The 27,921-nt window shown below is 43.5% G+C and overlaps 1 protein-coding gene across 1 annotated transcript; it reads right to left on the reverse strand.

Annotated features, from left to right (window-relative positions):
- Positions 1-697: 697 nt before the first annotated feature.
- STAMBP (STAM binding protein) lies at positions 698-27,921 on the reverse strand. The gene is made up of 10 exons (XM_060787452.2): positions 27,705-27,921; positions 23,790-24,003; positions 14,616-14,691; positions 14,157-14,252; positions 8,736-9,090; positions 7,105-7,229; positions 6,288-6,425; positions 3,984-4,096; positions 2,413-2,512; positions 698-1,051 (listed from the first exon to the last, which is right to left on the reverse strand). Exons 2-10 carry the CDS (start codon positions 23,990-23,992, stop codon positions 995-997), a joined length of 1,263 nt encoding a protein of 420 aa, XP_060643435.2. The 5' UTR covers positions 23,993-24,003; positions 27,705-27,921; the 3' UTR covers positions 698-994.

Genomic DNA, 27,921 nt, shown 5'->3' on the forward strand with positions numbered 1-27,921 from the left:
AAGAGAGCTCATTGTCAGACTCCAGGATTAATAATAATTGGTGGGGTTGGGGGGATTGATTTTGTCATTTGGGAGTTGCAGTTGCTGGGATTTATAGTTCACCTACATCCAGAGAGCACTGTAGACTCAAACAATGATAGATCTCAACCCCAACAATGATAGAATTAGGCCAAACTTCCCACACAGACACCTCTCTCTTGCTTTGAAGGGACTCGCTGGTGAGAGCCGTCCTTCCGCCTCACATGCTCTCCCTCGCCTGCACATGCGCACCAAGCGGCCATGTGCTGAGCACACCTGCTCTCCCCTCCCTGCTTGGAGTCTCAGAAACAGCCCTCCCCTTGGCTGAGAGGCCAGCCAATCACAGAGGAGGAGGGCTTTTGGTGGGAAGATTCGCAGTCTGTTTCCAAAAAGGAAGAGAAGGACCAGCGGACAGATCTTCCGCCTTCTCTGTCAAAGGGGCTCCTAAGACCATCAGAAATATATGTTTTCTGGTGGCCTTTGGTGACCCCTCTGAAACCCCTTCACAACTCCCCAGAGGTCCTGACCCCCACATTGAGAAACGCTGCTCCAGACCCAACACAAACAATGCCCTCTTCCTGCTCACAAAAGAATGGACCTGTTGGCATTAAAGCTGATCATTATGGTTCCAGATCCATACTGGAGATTTCCCAAAGAGGGAGAAGGACTGAGGGGCCACTTTCTGGAGACAAATGTGTGAAACGTCTTTAATCGGTTGAGTGTTTTGCCGCACATTGCCCTGGAGTGAAGCTGGAACAAGCTCAGGGAGCAACCGGAAGCGGAAGACTCGCATCCAGCACACATTAGAGTTCCAGGATTCCCCACCTGGCCACCCAGACTCATGGAGAGCCCCAAACGTAGCCACAGGGCTAGACCACCAAGGAGGAGGCCAAAGTCTGGAGGATCTCTGCACCGAGGAGGCATCATTGCTGGGAAGCTCCGAGGAGGACAGTCACCGGCTGAAACAGTGGTCCATTTACCGAAGGTCCAGAACCACCACATCTCGCTCCAGGATGCTCACATGGGTGCAAGTCTGGAAGAAGAAGAAAGGGGAGGAGATGGATGATGTTGCCTGCCCATTCAGGCCACTTACCCATAGCCATGGCTCTGCAAGTGGTCATTCAGAGCTGGACAGAGGTGCCTTCGGAGACAAAAAGCCCCACAATGGAGCCAATGTGTCACAATTAATACTGATATTGTACTATGCTGATAATATATGATATGTAAATACGAGGGTATTTTTTTAGTAAGGTCCGTTTTGTTGTACACACTAGTAGTTCACGCGCATAGCGCAACGAGCGCGTGCGTCGTGTACCGGCATGCCTCGGGAACAACTGTGTTCAGTTTCCGCTCTGTAGCGAACCTGTACGGTTCTGTTCTGTGCTTTAAAAATGTTTAAGACTACCAACTCACCCTCCGCATGTGAGGTTCGCTCAGTGATATGGTTTTTGTCAGCACGGAACCTGCCTGCTGCAGAAATTCATCGACAGATTTGTGAAGTGTACGGTGATACTGTTATGAGTGAAAGCAAAGTGCGTAAGTGGGTACGACAATTCAAAGATGGCCGTGACAACGTCCATGATGAGGACCGCTCCGGTCGCCCTTCTTTGATTACAGACGATTTGGTGGCTTCAGTTGAAGCGAGGATTTGTGAGAACAGGCGCTTCACAACAACAGGTCTCTCAAACGAATCTCCTGATGTGTCGAGATCAGTGCTTTACAACATTGTTTCTGAACACCTAAAGTTTAGAAAACTGCTCCCATTGGGTCCCAAAACCCCTAACAGAGGACTACAAAAACCAAAGATTTGAGTGTGCGATCAAATCAAATTGTCTGTAATCAAAGAAGGGCGACCTATCTCATCAGCCAAAAGCAGGTCTACACTTCCCATTGAAATACTAATAAGTTTATATTTGTTAAAACTGTTATTCATTTTAATTATTGTATTGTTTTAAAGTGTTTTTTTGCACTACAAATAAGATATGTGCAGTGTGCATAGGAATTCATTCATGTTGTTTTTCAAATTATAATCCGGCCCTCCAACAGTTTGAGGGACTGTGACGTGGCCCTCTGTTCGAAAAGTTTGAGGACCCCTGTTTTAAAGTTATTGAAAAATTGTTCATAACACAAAGCATGTCCCAAAACCCTTAAGAGTCTTTTTTGAGGCCAAAATGTAACCGGGGAGAGGGCCAAGCTGTGTTCTTCAGCCCCAGGTACAAGCCCTTCTCTAGAGGAAGGGGTGAAGAAAGGAAGGAAGTGAAGGCTCTCATCAGCAAGGATCAGGACAGGCGTCAGTTCAAGCAGGCCCTGCAGGACCCTCACAATGGAGGAGAGCCAACACTTGTAGGAGGGAACCATGAACACGCTCTGGGCCTCTTCTCCGGAGATACTTACAGTGAAGAGGGGAGGGTCTTTGCTGTGTGGGTGGAAACCCTTCTGCCGACAAGAAGAAATCTCCTCCATGCCGTGCTCCGTCAGTTTAAAGAACCCCGTCCTGGGAGAAGAAACCCCAAAGGAAATCAGTTCAGCTGGACAAAGTTTTGCGGTTGTTATTATTCCAGTGCAGGGTAGAACTCCAGTGCAAATCAGACTTGGCCACGGTGTTAATTGCTGTCGTTACATCTAGAATAGACTACTGCAACACACTATGTGGGGTTGCCTTTGAAGACTGCTCAGAAGCTTCAAATAGTCCAACGAGAGGCAGCCAGGTTAATAACTGGGGCAGCATACAGGGAGCCATACAACTCCCATGTTACGCCAGCTCCTCTGGCTGCCAGTTTGCTACCAGGCACAATTCAAAGTGCTGGCTTTGGCCTATAAAGCCCTAAACGGCCCCAGCCCAAATTACCTATCCGAGCGCATCTCTCACTATGAACCATAGCGGAGATTAAGATCCTCTGGGGAGGCCCTGCTTTCCATCCCGCCATTGTCACGGGCACGATTGGTGGGGACGAGAGACAGGGTCTTCTTGGTGATTGCTCCCCAGCTATGGAACTCCCTTCCTGGTGAGATCAGGTTGGCCCCCTCCCTCCTGTCCTTTAGGATGGTAAAAACTTGGCTGTGGGACCAAGCTTTCGGGACAGGGCAATAAAGCGGCAATAGGAAAGATGACTAGGCCAATTAGATTTGACGTTGATGACTACGTGTCAAATATTTTAATATTTTGAGGGGTTTTTTTTAATGTTTATGTATTGTATGTGAATTTGTGTCCTGGCATTGAATGTTTGCCGTGTATATGATGTGCTCTCCAAATTCCGCCCTCCTCCCAAATGTCAAGATTCTATTTCCCCCAAACTCCACCAGTGTTCACATTTGGGCATATTGAGTATTCGTGTAGAGTTTGGTCCAGATCCATCATTGTTTGAGTCAACTGTGCTCTCTAGATGTCGCCTGAGGACTGAGAAAAGCGGTATATAAATAAAGTAAATAAATAAAAATAAATATTAGATGTAGGTGAACTACAACTCCAAAACCAAAGGACACTGCCCACCAAACCCTTCCAGTATTTTCTGTTGGTTGTGGCAGCTCAGTCTGTCAAGTTTGGTTCAATTCCATCGTTGGTGGGGTTCAGAATGCTCTTTGATTGTAGGTGAACTATAAATCCCAGCAATTACAGCTCCCAAATGACAAAATCATATTTTTTGAGTGATGGTCACTCCTTGTGTTGTGAGACGTTTTGTTGCCAAATTTGGTGTGATTTCATTTATTGGTTCTTTTGCTTTTAAGGTACTCATTATGCACAGAGCATATTTATATATATATATATATATAGATTATATTGAACCTGACCGATGACAAGTATATAAGATCTACCATGGTTATTGCTCTCTCTTGATTCCAGACCTGTTTCTATTCCCTCCAATACTTTCTGATCCCGAGGCGCCATAGAATATTGCACAGAATGAAGGAAGAAAAACAAACCCATGCATGTATTTATTGCAAGCGGAGATATCCGCAACACTCACTCTTGGTATTTTGGTGAGCAGACAATAGCGATGGACTCCGGCAGCATCATCTGGTAGGAGCAGTGCGTGTGCAGGTCCACACTGGAGAGGAAGGCCGTTTGGGTCGGGTGAGTCTAGAGGAAGAGGAAGCCAAAGGGGAAATAAGGGAACGCTGAACACTCGCAAATCAGGTCTCTGAGCCCCACTCTTTCTGGAAAGGGAAAGAGTGGGTCAAGGCATGACCCCCAAGGAATGTAATTGCCCCAGGAGATTTTCCTCCAATCCCCAAATCCTCAGCATTCAAGAAATGGCAGGATTCCCCCAAAGGAGCACGGAAATAGACAAAGAGTAGGCAAAGACAACAAATAGAAGTGGTTTGGGAATGAACAACTTCCACAGTCCTGCTAGATATTTGGGAACTGAAGGAAAATGTCATCTGGATGCAGAATTCCTAATGGGAGGATCAAAACACCTAAATGCTACAGGAAGTTCTAGAATCTAGATGCTGCAACACAGAGCAAGCGCTCCACCCGTACCACCACGAAGAATTAAATGGCAGCTAAATACCATATATACTCGAGTATAAGCCGAGTTTTTCAGCCCTTTTTATTATTATTATTATTATTATTATTATTAAACTTTATTTGTACCCCGCTAGCATTTCCCGAAGGACTCGATGCGGCTTACATAGGCCAAGGCCTCAAAACACAACAATACACCTAAAGCAAATTAAAAACAGTTAAAGCAATATTAACAACAATAAATAAACAATACATCAAGACACTATAAAACTGGGCCGGGCCAGAGTGATGGGTCCAAGATTAAAAGTGCTGATGTGGCAGGAGGTATGTAGGATTATAAGGTAAGTGCAGTGTGCGGTGTGCAGCAATCTTAGTTCTACTAAAGTGCTTCTGGGACTTGGTATTGGAGATTCCTAATCTGGGAAGGCACATCGGAACAGCCAGGTCTTCAAGTTCTTTTGAAAGACTGCCAATGTAGTGTAATAGTAATAATGGAGGCTGAAAAAGCCTCCCTTGGTTTATACTCGAGTCAGTTATTTATTATTTTACTCTGTTGTTATTATTATTATCATTCCATTTATTATTTTACTCTATTATTATTATTATTATTATTACAGTTATTATTTTTATCTATTTATTATTATTATTACTACATTTATTTTTCTCTATTTATTATTGTTATCACTACATTTATTATTTTTCTCTGTGATTATTGCTATTACATTTCTTATTTTATTCCATTATTACTATTACACTTATTATTTTACTCTATTATTATTGTTACATCTATTATTTTTTCTCTATTTATTATTGTTATTATTATGTTTATTATTTTAGTCTATCTATTATTATTACATTTATTATTTTACTTATTTTTATGTTTATTTTTACTCTATGAATATTAGCATTACATGGAACGATGATATGGCTGATGAGACTGTTTAAATGATGGGTTATGTATTGTTAATTATGCTTTTATGTTTAATTGTGGTTTTAATTTTGTAATTTGTTATGTAATGGCTTCGGAATGGGGCCCACTGTAAGCCGTCCTGAGTCCCCGTTCAGGGGCTGAGAAGGATGGGATAGAAATGCGAGAAATAAAATAAATAAATAAATTGTTATTATCACATTTATTTTACTCTATTATTATTGTTATTACATTTATTATTGTACTCTATTACTGATATTATTACATTCATTATTTTAATCTGTTATTATTACACTTATTATTTTACTCTATTATTACTGTTATTATTACATTTCCATTATTTTACTTTATTGTTATTATTATTGTTATTATTACATTTCTTATTTTACTCTCTTTATTATTATTGGAAGGATACATAAGCACGCATACATCGAAGAATGTTAGAATAATGGTTTAATCAGAGTTAAAAAGTCTTATCTTAAATTAGAGTTTTATGTAAATCTTCAAAAAAAAATAACCCATTGAAGCCTCAATTAATGTAATTGGTATCTATTTTTATTTTCAAATTTACCAGTAGCTGCTGCATTTCCCGCCCTCAGCTTATACTCAAGTCAATATGTTTTCCCAGTTTTTTGTGGTAAAATTAGGTGCCTTGGCTTATATTCAGATCGGCTTATACTCGAGTATATATGGTAATATGAGTGCTATGGATGTCAGTCCTGCAAAAGAGTGATGGGATCCATGTGTGACAGAGAAGCCATAGGGATGGTCCAAGACTGTGCCCCAGATGGCTTCTCATTCTCCTTCCTTGATCCCAAAGATATCCAAGCTCTGCAAGAAGACCCTGGTCCCTGAAAGGCCCCAAACGACACTTACATGGATCCATCCCAAGGTGATCAAGCTGTATTGATCCTGGATGAGGAAGAGCTCCTCTTCGTTCTCTGTGTTGCAATAGTCGGGGCCCCCAGTCTGCTTGGGGACGATGACGTGGTTGATGGTGAACTCGTTCTGCATCTGGAGCAAGGGGAAAGCAAGTAGGGAATGTACCATTGCCATCAGAGACAGAGGGAATGGACAGGTGTTGCCAGCCCATTTTAATCATGAATTTTAAATTCACCTCCTGTTCACCTCTTTCTTCTGTGTATTTCAATATGTATTTAATAGAAATACACTTTAATAGGTGCATTTCATAGACTGTTCACAATTGCTGATATATGTTTCAACTATGTTGAAACCTGCTTCGAGCCACAAGGAGAGGCAGGTAAGAAAATAAATAATAATAATAATAATAATAATAATAATAAACGCCATGAAAGCCAGAATTGAAAAGTCGACAACAGATCCCAAATGTTGACTCTGCAAGGAAGCAGATGAAACAATAGATCACATCCTCAGCTGCTGCAAGAAGATCGCGCAGACAGACTACAAGCAGAGGCATAACACTGTTGCTCAGATGATTCATTGGAACTTGTACCACAAATACCATCTGCCTGCGACAAAGAACTGGTGGGATCACAAGCCAGAAAAAGTGCCAGAGAATGAACACGTCAAGCTACTCTGGGACTTCTGGATTCAGACAGAGAGAGTTTTGGAGCATAATACTCCTGACCTCACAATCATAAGATCATATGAAGCACTGGCTACAGGACACTTCCTGATATTAGGATGCTGATGATCCCTGCCATCTCCCTACCAGCTTTCCGCAAAGGATCCCGCAGGTCTCTATGCCTCTCGCGGTGTTGGCGTCAGCCAGCTGGAGGAATCTATGGCAGAGCTCCCTGGGGACGATGACCTGGCGAAGGCCTTCTATGGCTGCATCTGGAGAGGAAGAGAAACAAAGGGGTTGGATTGGCCAAGGCCCTGACACTGGCCAGCCTCCTCCATGGCCTGTGAGTTCTCAGTGTGGGAGGATCTTGATCCAATTCCAGAACGGAGCATCCATTCCGTTGCCAGCCGCAGAGTGCCATGGTTGATGCCATTTGCACAGAAGCAGGTCTACAAAAGAAGCCCGATTGAAAGGAGCAATCTTGCTTTCAGCCTGTGCTCCACATGAGTCCTAAGGATAATAATGATAATGATAATAATAATAATAATAATAATAATAATAATACTTTATTTATACCTCGCCACCATCTCCCCAAGGGACTCGGAGTGGCTTACATGAGGCCAAGTCCAACAACACATCAATAAAACAACAAGCAATAAACAAAATAAACAATACAATGAGTTTCTCCCTCACAAACAATCTGTTCCATCCCTGTCTCATCCTGATTTTAGTATTTTTAGTAGTTTAGTTTTTTATCTTACACATGTGGCCCTTTCATTGTTATTTTCTTGTGTATGAGTTTGCTTTATCTTTTTTTTTTGTACTCATATACTGTATGTATTTTACTGTGTTGTTATTGTGTTTTAGTTTTATTTTATTGTAATATGCTGTTGGGCTTGGTCTCATGTTAGCCGCCCCAAGTTCCCATTGGGGAGATGGTGGCTGGGTATTAAATAAAGATGATGATGATGATTATTATTATTATTATTATGGAGCCCCCGGTGGCACGGTGGGTTAAACTCCTGTGCCGGCAGGACTGAAGACCAACAGGTTGCAGGTTCAAATCCAGGGAGAGGCGAATGAGCTCCCTCTATCAGCTCCAGCTCCTCATGCAGGGACATGAGAGAAGCCTCCCACAAGGATGATAAAAACATCAAATCATCCAGGCATTCCCTGGGCAACGTCCTTGCAGATGGCCAATTCTCTCACACCAGAAGCAACTTGCAGTTTCTCAAGTCACTCCTGACACGACAAAAAAATATTATTATTATTATTCCTCTCAAGCAAGAGTTCTTTCTCACACCCTGTACATCACTTCACAGATATATAAACCTCACTTGCGTAGTTTCCAACAGACCTCACAACCTCTGAGGATGCCTGCCACAAACGTGGGTGAAATTTCAGATGAGAATGCTTCTGGAACATGGCCATACAGCCTGGAACTCACAGCAACTAAGTGATTCTGGCCATGAAAGCCTTCAACAGCATATTAATTCTGGATTATTTTATTACACTGAATGAAAAGCTGGTGGGTTTTGTTTTTATAGATTTGATTGGGTTGTTGTGTTTGGCCCCATCTACATAGGCCATTAAAATGCACTCTGAAGCCAGCTTTAAACTGTGGCACTTAGACAACAAACCTTCACGAAAGTGCGCAAAAGAAAGCCCTTAATGTTCCCCATTGGTACTCCATGGTTTGTATCATGGAGCACCAAACCGGTGCCAAGATTTACTATCAAATCATCTACATCCAGGCTTCATTTGCAAGGCATACTGACCGCTGTGCAGGCTGCTCTGAGTTCCGGGCTTCAAGGAGCGGTCCACCGCAGGCGGCTTGGGTAGAGTGACCCCTCCTCCGCTGCTGGGAGGCTGGACCTGGGGGTCCGTGGGTGGCCTGAGAGCCCCGGGGACCAAGGGGCCATCCTGCGCGGAGGCCTCTGGCCCCAGCCCCCCAAACTGCTGCAGGACCCTCAGCCGCTCCTTCTCCAGCTCCTGGCGCCGGATCATCTCCTCAAAGGCCTGGAACTGCTCCTGCTCGGCCTGCTGCTGCTTCATCAGGGCCACCCTCTGCCTCTCTTCCTCCAGCTGCTGCTGAAGAGCCAGGCTCCGGGCAAACTCCTCCTCTTGCTTCTTCTGTAACAAAGGGAAGGAGGCATGACAAAAATGTTATTGCCCCAACCTTATTCTCCACCTTCATCACTATGGTAGTGCGCCTTGTTGATGGGAAGCTTCCCACCCGAGTGGAAATCATCTATCGGACAGATGGCAAGCAGAATCAAAGCCAAAACCAAGGTCACAACAACATGTTATACAACTCTGATATGCTGATGATAACATAGTCTATGCGCATTCAGAAGAAAACCTCCAAGACACTCTAAACACCTTTGTAGAAGCATATGAGAAGCTCGGCCTTTCACTGAGACATCGAGAAAACCAAAGTGCTCTTCCAGCAATCACCAGCCAATTTATTATTTATTAATTATTTATTTGCGGCATTTATATGCCGCCCTTCTCACCCCGAAGGGGACTCAGAGCAGCTTACAATATAAATTTTCATACAATATATTATATTATTAGCATAGTACAATATCAGTATTGTATATTACTATATTGTACTATACCATTATATTGTAATATTATTAGTAATATTACATGTAATGTAAATATATAATTATAATATTGTATTATTACTAGTATTATATTGTATTACATTATAATATTATAAATATTATATGTATATACTATATATATAAATCCATTTTATATACCACCACTCCCCGAAGGCTCGGAGCGGTTTACAACATACATATGTGATACATTACATTTCAAATCAAAGAAAAAAATCAATCAGTATTATATTATTAGTAAAGACAAGATGGAAGTGTCTTCTGCTCCCCTCTGTCTTCACTCTGGCCAATCCCTCCGCAATGCCAGAAATACAGCTTAATGGTGTAACATTATTTATTTATATTTTTATTTATTTGCTGCATTTGTTAACCGCCGTTCTCAGCCCTAGGGCGACTCACGGCGGTGTACAACATATAAAAGACAATTTACAATAAAGCCAAGACGACAAAAAACCAACAAATCACTAATACACAATCATCTAATTAGAGAATGTTAAGCATTTCTACTCCCTTGGCAGCCCCCTCTCCATAATAATCAACATTGACACTGAAATACAACATCGCTTGAGCTCTGCGAGTGCAGCATTTTTCTGAATAAAGCAGAGAGTGTTTGAGGATCGGGACATCTGTAGGGAGACCAAGGGGCTTGTTTATAAAACTGTTGTCCTCCCAACCCTGTTATACGCCTGCGAAACGTGGACCGTCTACAGACGTCGCACTCAACTGGAACAAATCCATCAGCGTTGCCTCCGAAAAATCCTGCAAATCTCTTTGGAAAACAGACAGGGCAATGTCAGTGAGCTGGAAGAAGCAAAGACCATCACCATTGAAACGATGCTCCAATGCCATCAACACTGTTGGATTGGCCACAGTGTCCGAATGCCAGATAACCAACTCCCAAAGCAGTTACTATACTCCCAACTCAAGATTGGGAAACATAATGTTGGTGGACAGGAAAAGAGATTGAAAGATGGGCTTAAAGCCAACCTGAAAAACTGTGGCATAGACACCAAAGAACTGGGAAGCCCTGGCCCTTGAACGCTCTAACTGGATGTCAGTTGTGACCAGCAGTGCTGTGGAATTCAAAGTGGCATGAATAGATTGCAAAAGGGAGAAATGTGCCATGAGGAATGTGCATCAAGCCAACCCTGACTGGAACCGCCTTCCACCTGGAAACCGATGTCCTAACTGTGGAAGAACATGCGGGTCAAGAATAGGGCTCCATAACCACCTACGGAGCCACCGCTAAGACACTACACTTGGAGGACCATCACCCTTGGACAATGAGGGATTGCCTACAGAAGGAAGGAAGGAAGGGTTAACCAAACTTTTGTAAGTTGAATTATATTAGAAAGACTTACTTGTTTTTCGTTTTTAAAATACATTACTTTTAAAATACATTGTTTTGCATTTTATGTATTTTACTTTTTGGTTTTATTATGTTTTATTATGTTATATTATTGTGTATTGTACTGATGGGCATGGCCTCATGTAAGCCGCACCGAGTCCCCTTGGGGGAGACGGAGTATAAATAAAGTATTGTTGTTGTTGTTAGTTTGTTTTAGCCAAAACCGATGTACAGGAATCCATCTTTCAACCTCACTGAGAAAACGCCTGGGATGAAGTGGACTGGAGGCCATGAAAGCTTATGGTAGGTTTTCCTTGACAAAATTCCTGCATACAGTAAACCCCTATATTCGTAGTAGTTATGCTCTCAGGATTTGGGTGGATATGTGAAACTGCAGAGATGAAAACAGAGAGCAGAGAGGAAAAGTGGAGCTTTCCTGAGACTATTTTCTCTGCCATGCGGAATTCCACTGCTCAAGACAGACTCAAGAACAATTACGGTACAAAGTTTACTGCAACCAGGCTCCGACTCTTCCCCCTGCGGCTGCAACCTGGGGCCAAAGTCTGGATGCTATCTGCAGCCTCAGCTGTGTGCATAATGACTCAGGGGCCCATGATGCATTGGGAGGGGGAGGCATTGCTTTGCATACCCCTCTGGAAAAAAATGCAAAGGGGAAGGAAGCATCTGGTCTTTCAATGCATCCCTCAATATCCCTTCGACATCTCACCTTCGCCTGCTTATTTTCTGGCTCAACTCCTTCCCTCCTACCTAATATTTACCTTCTCTGAAAGCAAGAGGGAACAAGCTCCATTCCTGAAAGAGAAGCACATCTGTTGGACTGGGGACAAAGGAGGAAAACCTTGGTGCTGACTGGGGCTCTAGCAAAATATGTTTATCCAGAGGCCAAGGAAGAAAGGGGCAGTCCAGGCTCAGAGCAAACATCCATTTCCCCAGAGAGGAAACTGTGTGGGCGAGTGGGCTTATTAACAAAAGACCCTCCATATAAATGTACAGCAGAGTAACTTATTAGCAGCAGCGTGACCCAGCACCAGTAGCTCAGTGACAAAAGAACAAAAGCACACAGACCAATGTTATCCCTTCCATTTGGGGGCTTTTCTTTATAGGAAAATAATATGGTCGCACTATTTACAAGAACAAGCTTTCCATAACACTTCCTTCTTTGCTTCCATGCTGGGCTTCTTTCTCATGCAGATAAACAGATTCACTCTCACAGAGCTTCCTCTCAAACCCAAGCTACATAGGAACTTCACATAGTAGCTTTATACACACACTGGGCCTACTCACACCGAGGCCTACCTCACATTGAGGCCTTTCTCCCACTGAGGCAAACTTACACTGATGTTGTATATCAGTCTGTTCAGCCTGTGATTGTGTTTGATGTTCATGATGGGAATGGGGTGATACTTCGATTGATGGGCTGGGGTCTGCTGGAATTGGGGATGTGGGGTTGCTTGGACCTGAGCTAAGATCAGAGGAGAAGCCTGAACTGTCTCAGGAAGATTCACAAGACCACATTCCAGAGAGAGGCATCACAACGCTTTTCTCAGAGCAATTGATGCTGAGATTGATTTGCCAGGTGCAGGAGTTAATGAGGGAGAGGATAGTGAAACCTTGGACAGAAAGCAAAGTTTAAGTAAACAGAGGCAGAGCTTTCAGAGGTTGAGGCAATCAGTTTGGTTACAGCCAAAAAGATAACAAATCATTATCTGTTGAGAAAGTCAAGAAGAGTGCTTTCCTTTCAGTTTTGGATTTTGGAAAATGTTTATGATGATTCATGGAAGCAATTGCCTCAGTTGAGTCAATGCTGTTATTATATCATGGTCTTCCTTCAAGCGCTCTGAGTTTCATGTACCAAGTTTTTGCCAAGCTTAAGTTTTGCCTATGGGATTTTCCTGCTGTTTTGTTTCATGGTTTCAAGTGCCTTGTTTCACAGATTTCTATGTACTCATTGATCTTATTTACCTTTGAAGCTTATGGATTATCTTGGGTTTTTGGACCTTTTGATATTTTTATTGCTTTGCCTACACATATTCTACAATAAATTGCTTGCTGATTTTACCAAGCTGGTGTGGTGTTTAAGGTCAAAGGTGTCCCTGCTCTGGTGTACGACAACTGAGGCCTTCTCATAACGAGGCCTACTAACACACTGAGGCCCTTCCACACAGAGGCCTGTTAATCTGTTCATGCTCAGCATTATCTTTAAATTTTACTTATTACATTTGGCCCAGCCATAGGTTTTAAAAGATGTTGTGTTCTGTTATTGTTTATTGCTTATTTTTGTTATGAGTTTTATTTTATTGTTTTGTATTATTTGTTGTTATTGCTTTTATTATTGATGTATTGTGGGCTCGGCCTCATGTAAGCCACACCAAGTCCCTTCGGAGATGGTAGCGGGGTATAAATAAAGTTTTAATATTATTATTGATTGTGGCGCAATCACCGGGACTGTGGTGCAAGCACCGGGATTGTGGCGCAGCTGGCTGAGTGTCAGCTGCATTAAGATCACACTGACCAAAAGGTCATGAGTTCGAAGCCAGCCCGGGTTGGAGTAGGTTTCCAACCAATTGTGTGTAGCCTGTTGTCGACTTTTGCAACCCGAAAGACAGTTGCATCTGTCAAGTAGGAAAATTAGGTACCACCTTAAAGTGTGGGGAGGCTAAATTAACTGATTTATGAGGCCATAAGGAAGACTCCAGCAAAGCATTCCAGCGGGGAAGCATGCGGGGAATGCGGAAGTGCTTCAACAGCGTTGCAGATGGACGATGAAAGCGACAGCTCCCCTGGCGGCCAGAAAAAGTTAAATAGCCTCTGTGTATGTCTGTATATGTTTGCATGTCAAAATTGGCATTGAATGTTTGCCATATATGTGTACACTGTAATCTACCCTGAGTCCCCTGCGTGGTGAGAAAGGCAGAATATAAAAGCTGTAAATAAATAAATAAATAAATAAATAAATAAATAAATAAATATTATAGAGGCCTCTCATAGTCTGAGACTACAGACATACCTGCTTATATAGAACTGCAGCTTTTGCTGAATCATTGCATACATTTAACCCTTTCAGTGCTTGACTCACATTTTTGTAATTAAACATACCTAGTTAATTTTTAATATTTCTGACAGAAACGTGTGCTCCTCACAGCAGGGCCACATTCAGAGATATACGGCTTTAACGTGGAGCTCAAGCTCTGCTGGCCACGTACCTTACGTATGACATATTCTTCATATTCTTTGCTGTACTTCTCTATGAGGTCCTTCTTCAGCTCTTCTGCTCTTGGGAAGGCAACTTCTTTCAGTTTCTAAGTTGAGAAAAAGACGGCGCTGAATAAGTTGCTTTGGAATAGAAGCACAAGCCAGGATAAATAGTGACGCTATGTAGCATTTAGAAACATTGTCGGAGGACCAGAATACACAATTTGCTGTGACTATTTCCACACACAATATCCCACCCCTTCAATGGGCTCATGAAGAACAATAGAGCAAAGGAGCCTGGACAGAAACAGGAGGGAAAGGGCATCGCCTCCTAGCACAGAGTCTATATGAGCCTCGTTCCCATTATCTGTACCTTAAAGTGCCTTCAACACATACTCACAAGAGCATTTGGGGAGGGAAACAGCTGATGGCCAGAAACACACACCCCCCCTTCCAGGATTGCCACTTACTTTCACGGTTTCTCTCTTTTCTGGAATGACAGCGGTTTTGTATTCACGATGTTTTGGGAGTTTTTCAATGAAAAGCCTGAGAACAGAGAGCACAACAAGGGAGATTTGACAACCAAAGAATTGGATGGTGAACGAGAATTGTGCTTCAGGGTCCAGTGGTTCTGCAGGATCCAAGGATGTCTATGGTCAAGATGTGGCCTGCAAGATGGCTGCAGCCTGAAAGCAGATTCTCACTTTCAGGCTTGTTTAAGCTAGGTTTAAACCAAATGATTATTAAGGTGGAAATTGCTAGGCATGACTTTTTACAATGGCATTTCTATAAGGATATTTGATTTATCCCCCCCCCCCCCCCCCGGTACAGAAAAATCCAGGCAGAAATGAAGAATATTATTTACAACTAGCCGTCCCCTGCCACGCTTTGCTGTGGCCCAGTCTGGTGATCTGGAAAATAAAGTAACGAGAAAGTGTTGGTTTCTAATATATGTAATTTGTTTATGCTTGTGGGTAAACAGTATTTCTTGCTGTTTCTTTGTTAGAGTTGATGTGGAGATTGTCTGGTTTGCCTACTCTGGAAAATGCAACATATAATTGTCCTTCTTTATTTATTTATTTATTTATTTATTTATTTATTTATTTACAGCTTTTATATTCCGCCCTTCTCACCCTACAGGGGACTCAGGGCGGATTACAGTGTACACATATATGGCAAACATTCAATGCCAATTTTGACATGCAACATATACTGACTTACACAGAGGCTATTTAACTTTTTCTAGCCGCCAAGGGAGCTGTCGCTTTCATCGTCCGATGCTGATGAAGTACTTCCGCATTCCCCGCATGCTTCCCCGCTGGAATGCTTTGCTGGAGTCTTCTTTATGGCCTCATAAATCAGTTAATTTAGCCACCCCACACTTTAGGTGGTACCTTGTTTTCCTACTTGACAGATGCAACTGTCTTTCGGGTTGCAAAGGTCGACAACAGGCTACACATAATTGGTTGGAAACCCACTCCAACCCGGGATGGCTTCAAACTCATGACCTTTTGGTCAGAGTGATCTTAATGCAGCTGACACTCAGCCTGCTGCACCACAATCCTTTAGTGATCCCTTTCAAATCTATGATACTATCTCTCTCTCTGTGTGAATCACATATATCTATCTATATCTATGGGTGGATGGCTCTTTGCTAGGAGGGCTTTGATTATGTTTTCTTGCCCTGGTGAAGAGAGTTGTGTGGGAAGTTTGCCCCAATTCTGTAAATTGTGAGGTTCAGAGTGCTCTTTGATTGTAGGTGAACTATAAATCCCAGCAACTCCAACTCCCAAATGACAAAATCAATTTTTTTTAGTGATGGTCACTCCTTGGGTTAGTAGATGTCTTGTGGCCAAATTGGGGGGCAATTCATCCAGCGATTTTTGAGTTATGTTAATCTCACAAACGAACATTACATTTTTATTTATATAGGTATCTTATAGAGAAACATTTCTCAACCTGAGGTTTGGGGACCCGGGGGCGCAAGGGTTTTTTTGTGGTAAAATTAGGTGGCTCAATTTTTATTCTGGTCGACTTAGACTCGAGTATATATGGTAGTATAAATCAACAACTACTACAGCAAAAAAACCCACACTGGGACAAGTGCATCTCTGGGGCAAAATCCTGGCAAAATTGAAACAAGCAAACAGCCTTGTCCTAAAGCAGTGCATTGGAAAGGCCATTCCACCCCAAGACTGCAGCACTATCATTTTCGACTTGGCTCCATTCCCCGCCCAGGGCCAGACAAACACATTCTTGAAGTCACGAAACCCCTGGGTGACTTCCACTGCCTTGCTGGCAAATCTCAACCTACTTCCCCAAAGGAAACCTGATACTTTGCAAGCCACAACTGCCCTCAGCCTCCTTTGGGGAAAATTACGATCACAGTCCTGGCATTCTTGTTTATGCTCTTAATTGACGGGTTCAAGCACAATCCACAAAAACAAATTATTATGTGCAAATAAGATCAACACAGTAGCTTTCCTGAAAACTGGTTCCTACAAAGCACCGGAAAAAATAGCCCCATGTATGATTCCACGGCAAGCTGGTTTCATGAAAGGCAAAAGCTGCACATCACAAGCGCTGAACCTTACTCAGAACATAGAAGATAGTTTTCAAAGGCAGCAGATTACAGGAGCTGTCTTCATAGGCCTGTCAGTAGCATATGATACTGTAAATCAGGGGTCCTCAAACTAAGGCCTGGGGGCCGGATACGGCCCTCAAAGGGTATTTACCCAGCCCTTGCACAGGGTCAACCTAAGTCTGAAACGACTTGAAAGCACACAACAACAGCTATCCTATCTCATCAGCCAAAAGCACAATTCCCGCTGAAATACTAAGTTTATATTTGTTAAAATTGTTCTTCATTTTAATTATTGTATTGTTTTAAAGTTTGTTTGTTTTTTTGCACTACAACTAAGATATGTGCAGTGTGCACAGGAATTCATTCATGTTGTTTTTCAAATTATAATCCGGCCCTCCAACAGTTTGAGGGATTGTGACCTGGCCCTCTGTTTAAAAAGTTTGAGGACCCCTGCTGTAAATCATCGCCGTCTCCTGAGAAAAAATTAAAACATCATACAAAGACTACCACCTCACCCACTTCATTGGAAATCTTCTGCAAAACAGGAGCTTTTTGTTGAGTTCCAGGGCCAGAGAAGCAGATGGCGAAAACAGATGAACGGCCTGCCTCAGGGGAGCGTGCTTGCTCCATCCATGTTCAACATTTACACAAATGACCAACCACTGCCAGAAGGGATAGAGAGTTTCATCTATGCTGATGATTGTGCCATCACTGCTCAAGCAGGGAGCCTTGAAATGGTTGAACAGAAGCTCTGTGAAGCTTTAGGTGCTCTTACTGCCTATGACGCGGAAAACCAGCTGATTCCTAATCCATCCAAAATGCAGACATGTGCTTTCCACCTTCAGAACAGGCATGCATCTCAAGCTCTGAGGATTACCTGGGAAGGAATCCCACTGGAGCTCTGCAGCACACCCAAACACCTGGGAGTCTCTCTGGACCATGCTCTGACTTATAAGAAACACTGCTTGAATATCAAGAAAAAAGTGGGTGCTAGAAATAATATTATACGAAATCTGACTGGAACAACCTGGGGATCACAACCAGACACAGTGAAGACATCTGCCCTTGCACTTTGCTACTCTGCTGCTGAGTACGCATGCCCAGTGTGGATCCATCACACCACATTAAAACAGTGGATGTGGCTCTTAATGAGACATGCCACATTGTCACAGGATGTCTATGACCTACACCGCCGGAAAAATGATACTGTTGAGCTGGTATCGGACCACTTGATATCAATTGGGAAGTAGCAGCCTGTAATAAAAGGACCAAGGCATTGACATCTCTGGCCCATCCTCTGTTTGGATATCAGCTAACATGCCAATGCCTTAAAGCAAGAAACAGCTTCCTAAGATCTACAGAGCTACTCGTAGGAACACCTCAGCAAGCGAGAATCCAAAAGTGGCAGGCTAAAACCTAGCAACTCAATCAGTGGCTGAGACCAGATGAGAAACTCCCTCCTAGGCACACAGAAGAGTGGGCGACTTGGAACGCGCTGGACAGGCTGCGCTCTGGCACCACGAAATGCTTGTGGATTTCAATGGCTTCTCTGTGTCAGGCTACACAGAGAAGCCATTGAAATCCTCAAGCATGTGGACAATTTCAACAGAAAGGAAGAAACCATGAAAATGAACAAAATCTGGCTACCAGTATTAAAAAACTCAAAAATTACAACAGCAAAACAACAGAGAGTAAACAATCAGGCACATCAAATCACCTCTCAAAGAAAGATTCCCCCAGGCACTTCCAAACCATTAAATGCTAATCAAGGTGGTCAGTTGAAATATTCACACCTAGTTCCAGCAGACAAAAGTCCTTTGTCCCACCCTGGTCTTTCCACACATATATAAACCCATTTTCCTACTTCCAACAGACCTCACTACCTCTGAGGATGCTTGCTGTAGATGCAGGCGAAACGTCAGGAGAAAATGCCTCTAGAACATGGCCATATAGCCCGGAAAACCTACAACAACCCAGTGATTCCGGCCATGAAAGCCTTCGACAATACATAACATTATTATCATTGCTACTTCACAAGTGTCATTTTGCTACTGTTATGAATTGTAATGTAAATATCTGATATGCAGGATGTATTTTCATCCACTGGACCAAATTTGGCACAAATACCCCATACACCCAAATTTGAATGGTGGGGTTGGGGGGGGGGGGGTGTTGAATTTGTTATTTGGGAGTTGCAATCGTTGGGATTTATAGTTCACCTACAATCAAAGAGAATTCTGAACTCCACCAACAATGGAATTGAACCAAACTTGGCACACAGAACTCCCATGACCAAGAGAAGATTCTGGAAGGGTTTGATGGGCACTGGCCTTGAGTTCTGAAGTTGTAGTTCACCTAAAACTAGAAACCACTGTGGACTCAAACAATGATGGATCTGGACCAAACTTGGTACGAATATTCAATATGCCTAAATGTGAACACTGGTGGAGTTTGGAGAAAATAGACATGGACATTGGGGAGTTCTTGCTGGGATTTATAGTTCACCTACAATCAAAGAGCATTCTGAACTCCACCAACGATGGAATTGAATCAAACTTGGCACACAGAACTCCTATGATAAAGAGAAGGGTTTGGTGGGCACTAACCTTGAGTTCTGAAGTTATAGTTCACCTACATCACTGTGGACTCAAACAATGATGGATCTGGACCAAACTTGGCACGAATACTCAATATGCCTAAATGTGAACACTGGTGGAGTTTGGGGAAAATAGACCTGGACATTGGGAAGTTCTTGCTGGGATTTATAGTTCATCTACAATCAAAGAGCATTCTGAATCCAACCAACAATAGAATTGGGCCAAACTTTCCACAAAGAAACCCTATGACCAACAGATAATACTGTATTTTTGTATGGTGTTTGGTGACCCCTCTAACACCCCCTCGCAACCCCCGCCCCAGAGGTCCCCAGGTTGAGAAACACTGCTTTATAGCAAAATGGATTTGAACTGGATAGTGTTTGAGGGTCCCTTCCAACTCTTTGATTGTAGGACAAGTTGGATGTCAATCTGTTGGGAGGGCTTGGATGGTGCCTTCCTGTCTGGCAGAAGGCAGCTGGATTAGATTGCCTTTAGGGGTCTCTTCGGACCCTAGGATTCTACCATTCCTCCTGCAGCTGGGAGACTCCCAGAACAGAAATGCACTTGCGCTCTTATTCTCCCCGCAGGTCTGCCACTGTGACCAAGACGGCAGCAGAATGGCAGTGAGAGCATTTGTTTAGTTAAAGGCAGACGGGGCAGCTGCCAAGAGAGGCGAGAGCTGGAAGACTTCCACCCGTTTTACACTGAGCAGGTCCTTTGGCCCCTTCGGCCTCCAGTGATGCCCATAAAAGCCGAGGAAGGGCCGGGAGGAGGCCGGAGGAGATGCTAATCAGAAAAAAATGTACTGAATGTAAGGACACGGAAGGAAGGAAGGAAGGAAGGAAGGAAGGAAGGAAGGAAGGAAGGAAGGAAGGAAGGAGAGTTTAGCAGCAGCGCAAATGTAAAAAGTGAAGTTTGAGTGAAAAGCTGGGACAGAATATTACTCATTTCTATCTATAGACATAGGTAAAGGTTTTCCCCTGACATTAAATCCAATTGTGTCTGACTCTGTGGGTTGGTGCTCATCTCCCTTTCTAAGCCGAAGAGCCAGCATTTTCCGTAGACATCTCCACTGGCATGACTGCATGGAGAACCAACAGGGACACACTCCCCCTGTCTAGTTCCTGGCAAAGATCATTTACTAAGGTGACCAAGGCTGTTTCAGTACCATGTCGCAGCCTAAAGCCAGACTGTGCCGGATCTAGATAATCCGTGTCTACCAAGGAATCCCTGGAGCTGTGAGGCCACCACACATTCCAAGACTTTGCCCAAGAAGAGGACCCAATTGAACAACTTTCCTGGCCAAAAGTTGTTCAATTGGGTGGGGTCCAGTGATGGTTTTTTCAACAGAGGTTTTATAACAGCCTCTTTTAGGCTCGCTGGAAATTTGCCCTCATATAAGGAGGCACTGGCCACCACCTTCACCCAGCCTGCCAAATCCCCTCTGGCTTCCTTTATCAGCCAGGATGAGCAGGAGTTTAGGATGCATGTGGTCACTCTCACCTTTCCAAGAATCTTGCCCACATCCTCAAGCTGTACAGATTTAACCGAATCCATTAAAACCGGACAGCAGGCGCTCGAATTACATCCTCAGAGACTGCCACTAATATGGGGTCAAAGCCAGTGCAGATCAAAGCGACTTCGTCTGCGAAGAATCGAGCAAATGCTTCACAGTGGGCTGTTGAGTTGTCAGGGATCCCATCTTGGGTGACGGGATTTAACAGACCTCTGACTACTCGGAACAGCTCCGCCGGATGGTTCTTTGAAGACGCAATATTGGCTACATAGAAAGATATCTTTGTATCCTCTATTGCCACAGAGTATGCCTTTAGATGGGCATTAGCTGTGTTCGATTTGACTCATTAGGCCTTTTCCGCCTATATCTATCTATATCTATCTATACACATAATAAACGTGAAAATATGTGTGTGTGTATGTGGCTGGGATGTCCACTTGCACTGACAAGCTCCTGCCTCCACAAACAGCTATAGCTTCCATTGCGCAGGAGACACCAATGTCCCTCCCTCCAATGACATTGCAGGTTATAGTAAGCATCATGAACATGTCCAAGAGCCCTGCCAATGTCCTCCACAAATGTCATCCTGCCCACCACCCAAGTGAAGGCTTTCATACAGGGAAAATTTCATCCTAGATTTTCTGTGTTTCCTCCACCATAGACCTCCCATTATTTCTTACTCTCCCATTGGTATGGAATTTGTATGACCCCGCCCACCCTTCCTATATGCATGACCCCTTTAATCCTTCCTATTCCTTTCTATGGAACACAACAAACAGGAATTGAGAGGTTTGTGGAGAATTCACCATGATTTATAGGAGTTGTAGGGACTGGAATTTAGAGTTCACCTGCAATCTATGAACTGCATTCTGAACTTCAACAACAATCGACCTGGAACTAACTTGGCACACATGACCAACAAAACATACTGGAGGTTTCTGGAGTGATTTATAGGAGTTGTAGTTCACCTACATCCAGAGACCACTGTGAACCACTGTGAATCCAAACACCAATGGATCTGGACCAAACTTGGCACACATACTTGATATGCCGAAATTTGACGACTGGAGGGGTTTGGGGGAAACCGGCCTTCCTTTCTGGGAGTTGTAGTACACCCACAACCAGGGAAACAGTGACCTCCACTGATGATGGACGTGGACCACACTTAGCACACAGAACCCTCATCACTAACTCAACTTACTGAAGGGGTTTGAGGGGACAGACTCATCACAGTGGGAGTTGTCGTTTACGCTACAGCCAAAGAGCACAATGAACCCCACCAATGATGCATCTAGAGAAAAATTGCCCAACATAGCAAACTTTAAGTGCTGATTGAGTTTTTCGGGGTCAATTTGGCATGATGTGAGTTGTAGTTCACCCACAACCTTATTAATTTTGTATTATTAAAACACTGATAATAACCCAGGCAATGCCGGGGACCCAAGAGTCATATAGTAAAACAGTACTAGGACTGAGATTTCTGAAGAACTTTTCATGGAGATATACACACAGATGCTCAATAACTAATGAATACCAGGGAGGAAAAAATCAATAAACGTCATTCTAAAGATTCAGTATTAAGCTATATATCCATCCCCAACCTTTGGGAACAAATGCTACAGCCTGTCAATGACACAGCTCCTTCTCAAGACAACAGGCTCACTAGTGGACATGATAATAATAAAGCCAAGGAAAACTGTAGTTTTGGGCTACCCGTATATACTCGAATATAAGCCGACCCACATATAAGCTGAGGCACCTAATTTTACCACAAAAACATATTGACTCGAATATAAGCCGAGGGTGGGAAATGGAGAAGCTACAGGTAAATTTCAAAATAAAAATAGACACCAATAAAATGCCATTAATTGAGGCATCAGGAGGTTCAATGTATTTGAATATTTATCATATTTCAAATAAAAACAGTAAACTAGCTCTGCAAGTGGAAAAGAAGGGTAAAAAAAAACAATAAATTGTCAACAACAACAACAACATAATAATAATAATAATAATAATAATAATCAAACTTCATTTGTATCCAACCCTATCTTCCCATGGGGACCAGGCTGGCTTCCAAGATCTTGCGGAGCAAGATATAGATCTATAATTATATATACTAAATTCACATAGGCACTTCCCCCTGAAACATTTGCAAATCCTGCACATTTCCCTCCTGCACTATTTACAAGCCCTATATATGTATGTTTATATCTATCTAGACATCTCTCTCTCTATATGTGTGTGTGTGTGGGTGCATTTCCCCTGCAATATTTGCAAGCCCTGTATATCTTCACACACACACACACACACATAAAATGTTCGTTTGTGGGATTAACAGAACTCAAAAAACACTGAGTGAATTGACACCAAATTTGGACACAAGACACCTAAAAACCCCACCAATGATAAAATTGGGCCAAACTTCACACCCAGAATCCCCATGACCAACAGAAAATACTGTGTTTTCTGATGGTCTTTGGTGACCCCTCTGACAACCCCCTGGCAACCCCCTCAGGGGTCCCAACCCCCAGGTTGAGAAACACTGGCACAGAGCCATAGCAATTCAAGTGGTGTAAAACTATGTTAATTCTACAGTGTCAGGTGACTCGGTTCCCAGTCCAACAGATGCCAAGCTTAGAATTCCTACCACCTCTTTCAAATAAGGTTTGCAGAATTATCCACAAAGGTTAAAGCAGAGATGCTTTGACAGGTTAGGAAAACCCCTGGGGTCCCCCTGCTCTACCCGGATGAGACAACACCCATCTCCCTCAGCTTTACTCAAAAACCAATACTGAGGGAAGACAGAATAAACCTTATATTTAACTCATAGCTCAAATGAGCCATACCCAGTAATAGCTCTTGGTAACCCAACTGGTCTGTGATATAAAATACTTGCCTGACAAATTATAGACTTTTCTACAATGAGTGAACAGTGCAAGTTCCTTACGTGATGTATTTGTTGTACAATATAAAGGCACGTTCGATGTTGCCTTCCTCCGAATAGATATTTGCCATCCGGATGAGCTCCACACCAGAGCGGTAGTATCTCCGCGGAGGGACATCCTCGTTCACCTCCACGTTGCTCCCCATTTGGACGAGGCCCCGGACCCTGTCCTCAGGGGGCAGGCTGGTATCCGCATGGTCCGGCATAAGGAAGCCCTCTGCAGAGAGAACAACCACCACGTCAGTCTACACAGAGAAGGCACTGAAATCCACAAGCATGTGGAAAATTTCAACAGAAAGGAGGAAACCATGAAAATTAACACAACCAGTATTTTAAAAACTCTAAAATTAGGACAACAAATAACTGTAAAATTAGGACAACACAAAAAAAAAAAAAACCAGGGAAATTCCAGACAGGAAACAACCAGGGCCAGCCAACACGTCCCAACAAAGGATCCCTCCAGGCAGCAATCAGCTTCCAAACAGCCTTAAAAGACAACCCCACATATTTACTTATTTACTATATTTATATCCCGCCTTTCTCGACCCTGAGGGGGACTGAAGGTGGCTTACAACATAGGCAATAATTCAATGCCTTAAAAACAATATACAATACAATATACAATAAACGTTTAAATTAAGATTTAAACAAAATCAAAATCATTAAAACATACAAAACATTGCAATTACAACTATAAAGTCACGTTATCCTCAATCAAAGTCAGGCCATTCCGGTAATCATTACACATAAATCCAAGACCATCAATTGCACTGTGTTATTTGCCAAATGTTTGATCCCAAGGCCACATTTTCATCATCTTTCTGAAGGTGGGGAGGGGCTAGTCTGATATCACTGGGGAGGGAGTTCCACAGCCAAGGGGCCACCACTTAAAAGGCCTTGTCTCTTGTTCCCATTTGCAAAGAGTGTGTTGCAGTAGTCTATCCTGGATCTAACAAGAGCATGGACCACTGTGGCCAGGTCTGATTTCCCAAGGTAAAGGCGCAAGTGACACACAAATTTTAATGTTGTGAATGCTCCCCTGGACATTGCTGAAACCTGAGATTCCAGGCTCAGCAATGAGTCAGGAGGACTCCCAAGCTGCAAAGCTGCGCCTTCAAAGAAAGTGTAATCCAATCCAGAATATACTGTAACCCTATATACCCTGTTAGCCCTTGCGACTGACCAGGAAGACCTCTGTGTTGATTCAACTTCCATTTGTTCGCCCTCCTTAGCATCTGCCGAAAAGTACTGGGCGAGTTGGATGTCATAATAATAATAATAATAATCTCCACCATCTCCCCAATGGGGACTCAGAGTGGCTTACATGAGGCTAAGGCCAAACAACAATTTACAATAAAGTAAAACCAAAAACGCAAACAATAAACAACAAACCTACTTACATAAAACATGTGAATGCATAGCAATATAAAATTACAATAGGCACAATCACAATGACAATGGGCTTACAATGTCATCAGCGTACAGATGGCATCAAATTCCAAAACTCTGGATGATCCTCCCAGCAGCTTCATGTATGTGTTGAACTACATAGGGGACAATACTGAGCCCTGCAGGATCCCACAAAACAAAGGCTGCAGGGCCGAGCAGAAGTCCCCCAACAACCACTGCAAAACAGTACCTCCAAGACCCATCGTTCAGAGGTGACCAAGAAAAATACTGTGATCTACATTATCAAAGGCCCCTGAGACGTCCAGCAGAACCAACAGGGACACACAGGCTGTTAGGAATTGTGAGAGTTGAAGTCCAAAACACTAGGAGGGCCCAAGTTTGCCCATGCCTGCACTAAGGTGACCAAGGTCTGAAAACAGACTGCAACAAATCCATAATAATAATTCTCTGGAGGTTTGGAAACAGAGAGAGGCTGGATGGCTGTCTGTTGGGAAGGTTTTGGTTGTGTCTTCATGTCTGGCAGAAATTTATTTATCGTGTCAGGAGCAACCAGACAGATTGTATTACATTTTTAACAAAACAAACAGACAGACAGACAAAACACAAAGTTTGCAAGTTTGTTAGTTGATTAAATGTCCTTTGACCAGTATCTGGCCACTTGGAGTGCCTCCGGTATTGCAGCAAATAGGTCATCCATTGTGCATGTCTGGCAGAAATAAGGGTGTTAGACTGGGTGGGGGAGCATCTTCCAACTCTATGGGAAAGGTACCACTTTCTTGGCCACTTTGGGGAAATTCCTTTAGTAGAGTGTTTCTCAACCTTCCTAATGCTGCAACCCCTTAATACAGTTCCTCCTGTTGTGGTGACCCCCAATCATAACATTATTTTCATTGCTACTTCAGGACTGTCGTTTTGCTCCTGTTGTGAATCGTAATGTTGAAGTCCAAAACACTAGGAGGGCCCAAGTTTGCCAATGCCTGCACTAAGGTGACCAAGAATCCTAGAGTTGGAAGAGACCTCATGGCTCATCCAGTCCAACCCTCTGTCAAGAAGTAGGAAAATTGCATTCAAAGCACCTCCGACAGATGACCATCCAGTCTCTGTTTAAAAGCTTCCATAGAAGGAGCCTCCACCACACTCTGGGGTAGGGAGTTCCACTGCTGAACGCCTCTCACAGTCAGGAAGTTCTTCTTGATATTCAGATGGAATCTCCTTTCTTGTAGTTTGAAGCCATATGCAAGAGGTGTTTTCATTTACTAGACCAAATTTGGCACAAATACCTGATATGCCCAAATTTGTATACTGGTGGGGTTGGGGTTTGATTTTGGCATTTGGGAGTTTTCAAGAGAAATATTGCCAAGCTGGAATGTGTCCAGAGGAGGGCGACCAAAATGATCAAGGGTCTGGAGAACAAGCCCTATGAGGAGCGGCTTAAGGAACTGGGCATGTTTAGCCTGAAGAAGAGAAGGCTGAGAGGAGATATGATAGCCACGTATAAATATGTGAGAGGAAGCCACAGGGAGGAGGGAGCAAGTTTGTTTTTTTTGATGTATTGTCGAAGGCTTTCATGGCTGGAATCACTAGGTTCTTGTGGGTTTTTTCGGGCTATAGGACCATGTTCTAGAGGCATTTCTCCTGACATTTTGCCTGCATCTATGGCAAGCATCCTCACCTCATTACCTCTGAGGATGCTTGCCACAGATGCAGGCGAAACGTCAGGAGAAATGCCTCTAGAACATGGCCCTATAGCCCAAAAAACCCCACAAGAACCTTTGTTTTTTTGCTTCCCCGGAGACTAGGACGCAAAACAATGGCTTCAAACTACAAGAGAGGAGATTCCATCTGAATACGAGGAAGAACTTCCTGACTGTGAGAGCCGTTTAGCAGTGGAACTCTCTGCCCCAGAGTGTGGTGGAGGCTCCTTCTTTGGAAGCTTTGAAACAGAGGCTGGATGGCCATAGAATCATAGAATCAAAGAGTTGGAAGAGACCTCATGGGCCATCCAGTCCAACCCCCTGCCAAGAAGCAGGAATATTGCATCTGTCAGGGGTGCTTTGAATGCAATATTCTTGGCAGGGGGTTGGACTGGATGGCCCATGAGGTCTCTTCCAACTCTTTGATTCTATGAATCAAAGAGCATTCAGAACTCCACCGACGATGGAATTGAACCAAATTTGGCACAGAGAACTCCTATGACCAACAGAAAATACTGCAAGGGTTTGAATACCAATGGGGTTGGGGGGTGGGGCTTGATTTTGCCATTTGGGAATTGTAGTTGCTGGGATTTATAGTTCACCTACAATCAAAGAGTTTTCTGAACTCCACCAAGGATAGAATTGGGCCAAGCTTGGCACACACCCCCATGACCAACTGAAAGTACTATTTCCTGGTGGTCTTTCTTGACCCCCCCAGGGGTACCGACCCCCCAGTTTGAGAAACGCTGCAGGGAATTCCAAGAGAAATGAAAGGCGGTAGGGGAGGAGAGGGAGGCCTTTGGGGCCTGCTTACCTTGAGCTTTGGGTCCCCTCCACCCGAAAGCAATGCCCAAGTGGCGCTCGAGGAGGAGGCCAAACTTCCCCCTTTCCCTTTCCTCTCTTCTTTCCTCCTTTCAGCCTCAGCCTGACCTCCTGCAACGCCTCAGCAGCCGAGAATGGCCCAGCCAGACCCACTTCCGGGTGGAAGAGGAGAAGAGCACGGCCACTTCCGGCCCCTCTGGCCCAGGCCG

The sequence above is a fragment of the Anolis sagrei genome, chromosome 7, assembly GCF_037176765.1.
Source record: "Anolis sagrei isolate rAnoSag1 chromosome 7, rAnoSag1.mat, whole genome shotgun sequence".
NCBI classification, from domain to species: domain Eukaryota; kingdom Metazoa; phylum Chordata; class Lepidosauria; order Squamata; family Dactyloidae; genus Anolis; species Anolis sagrei.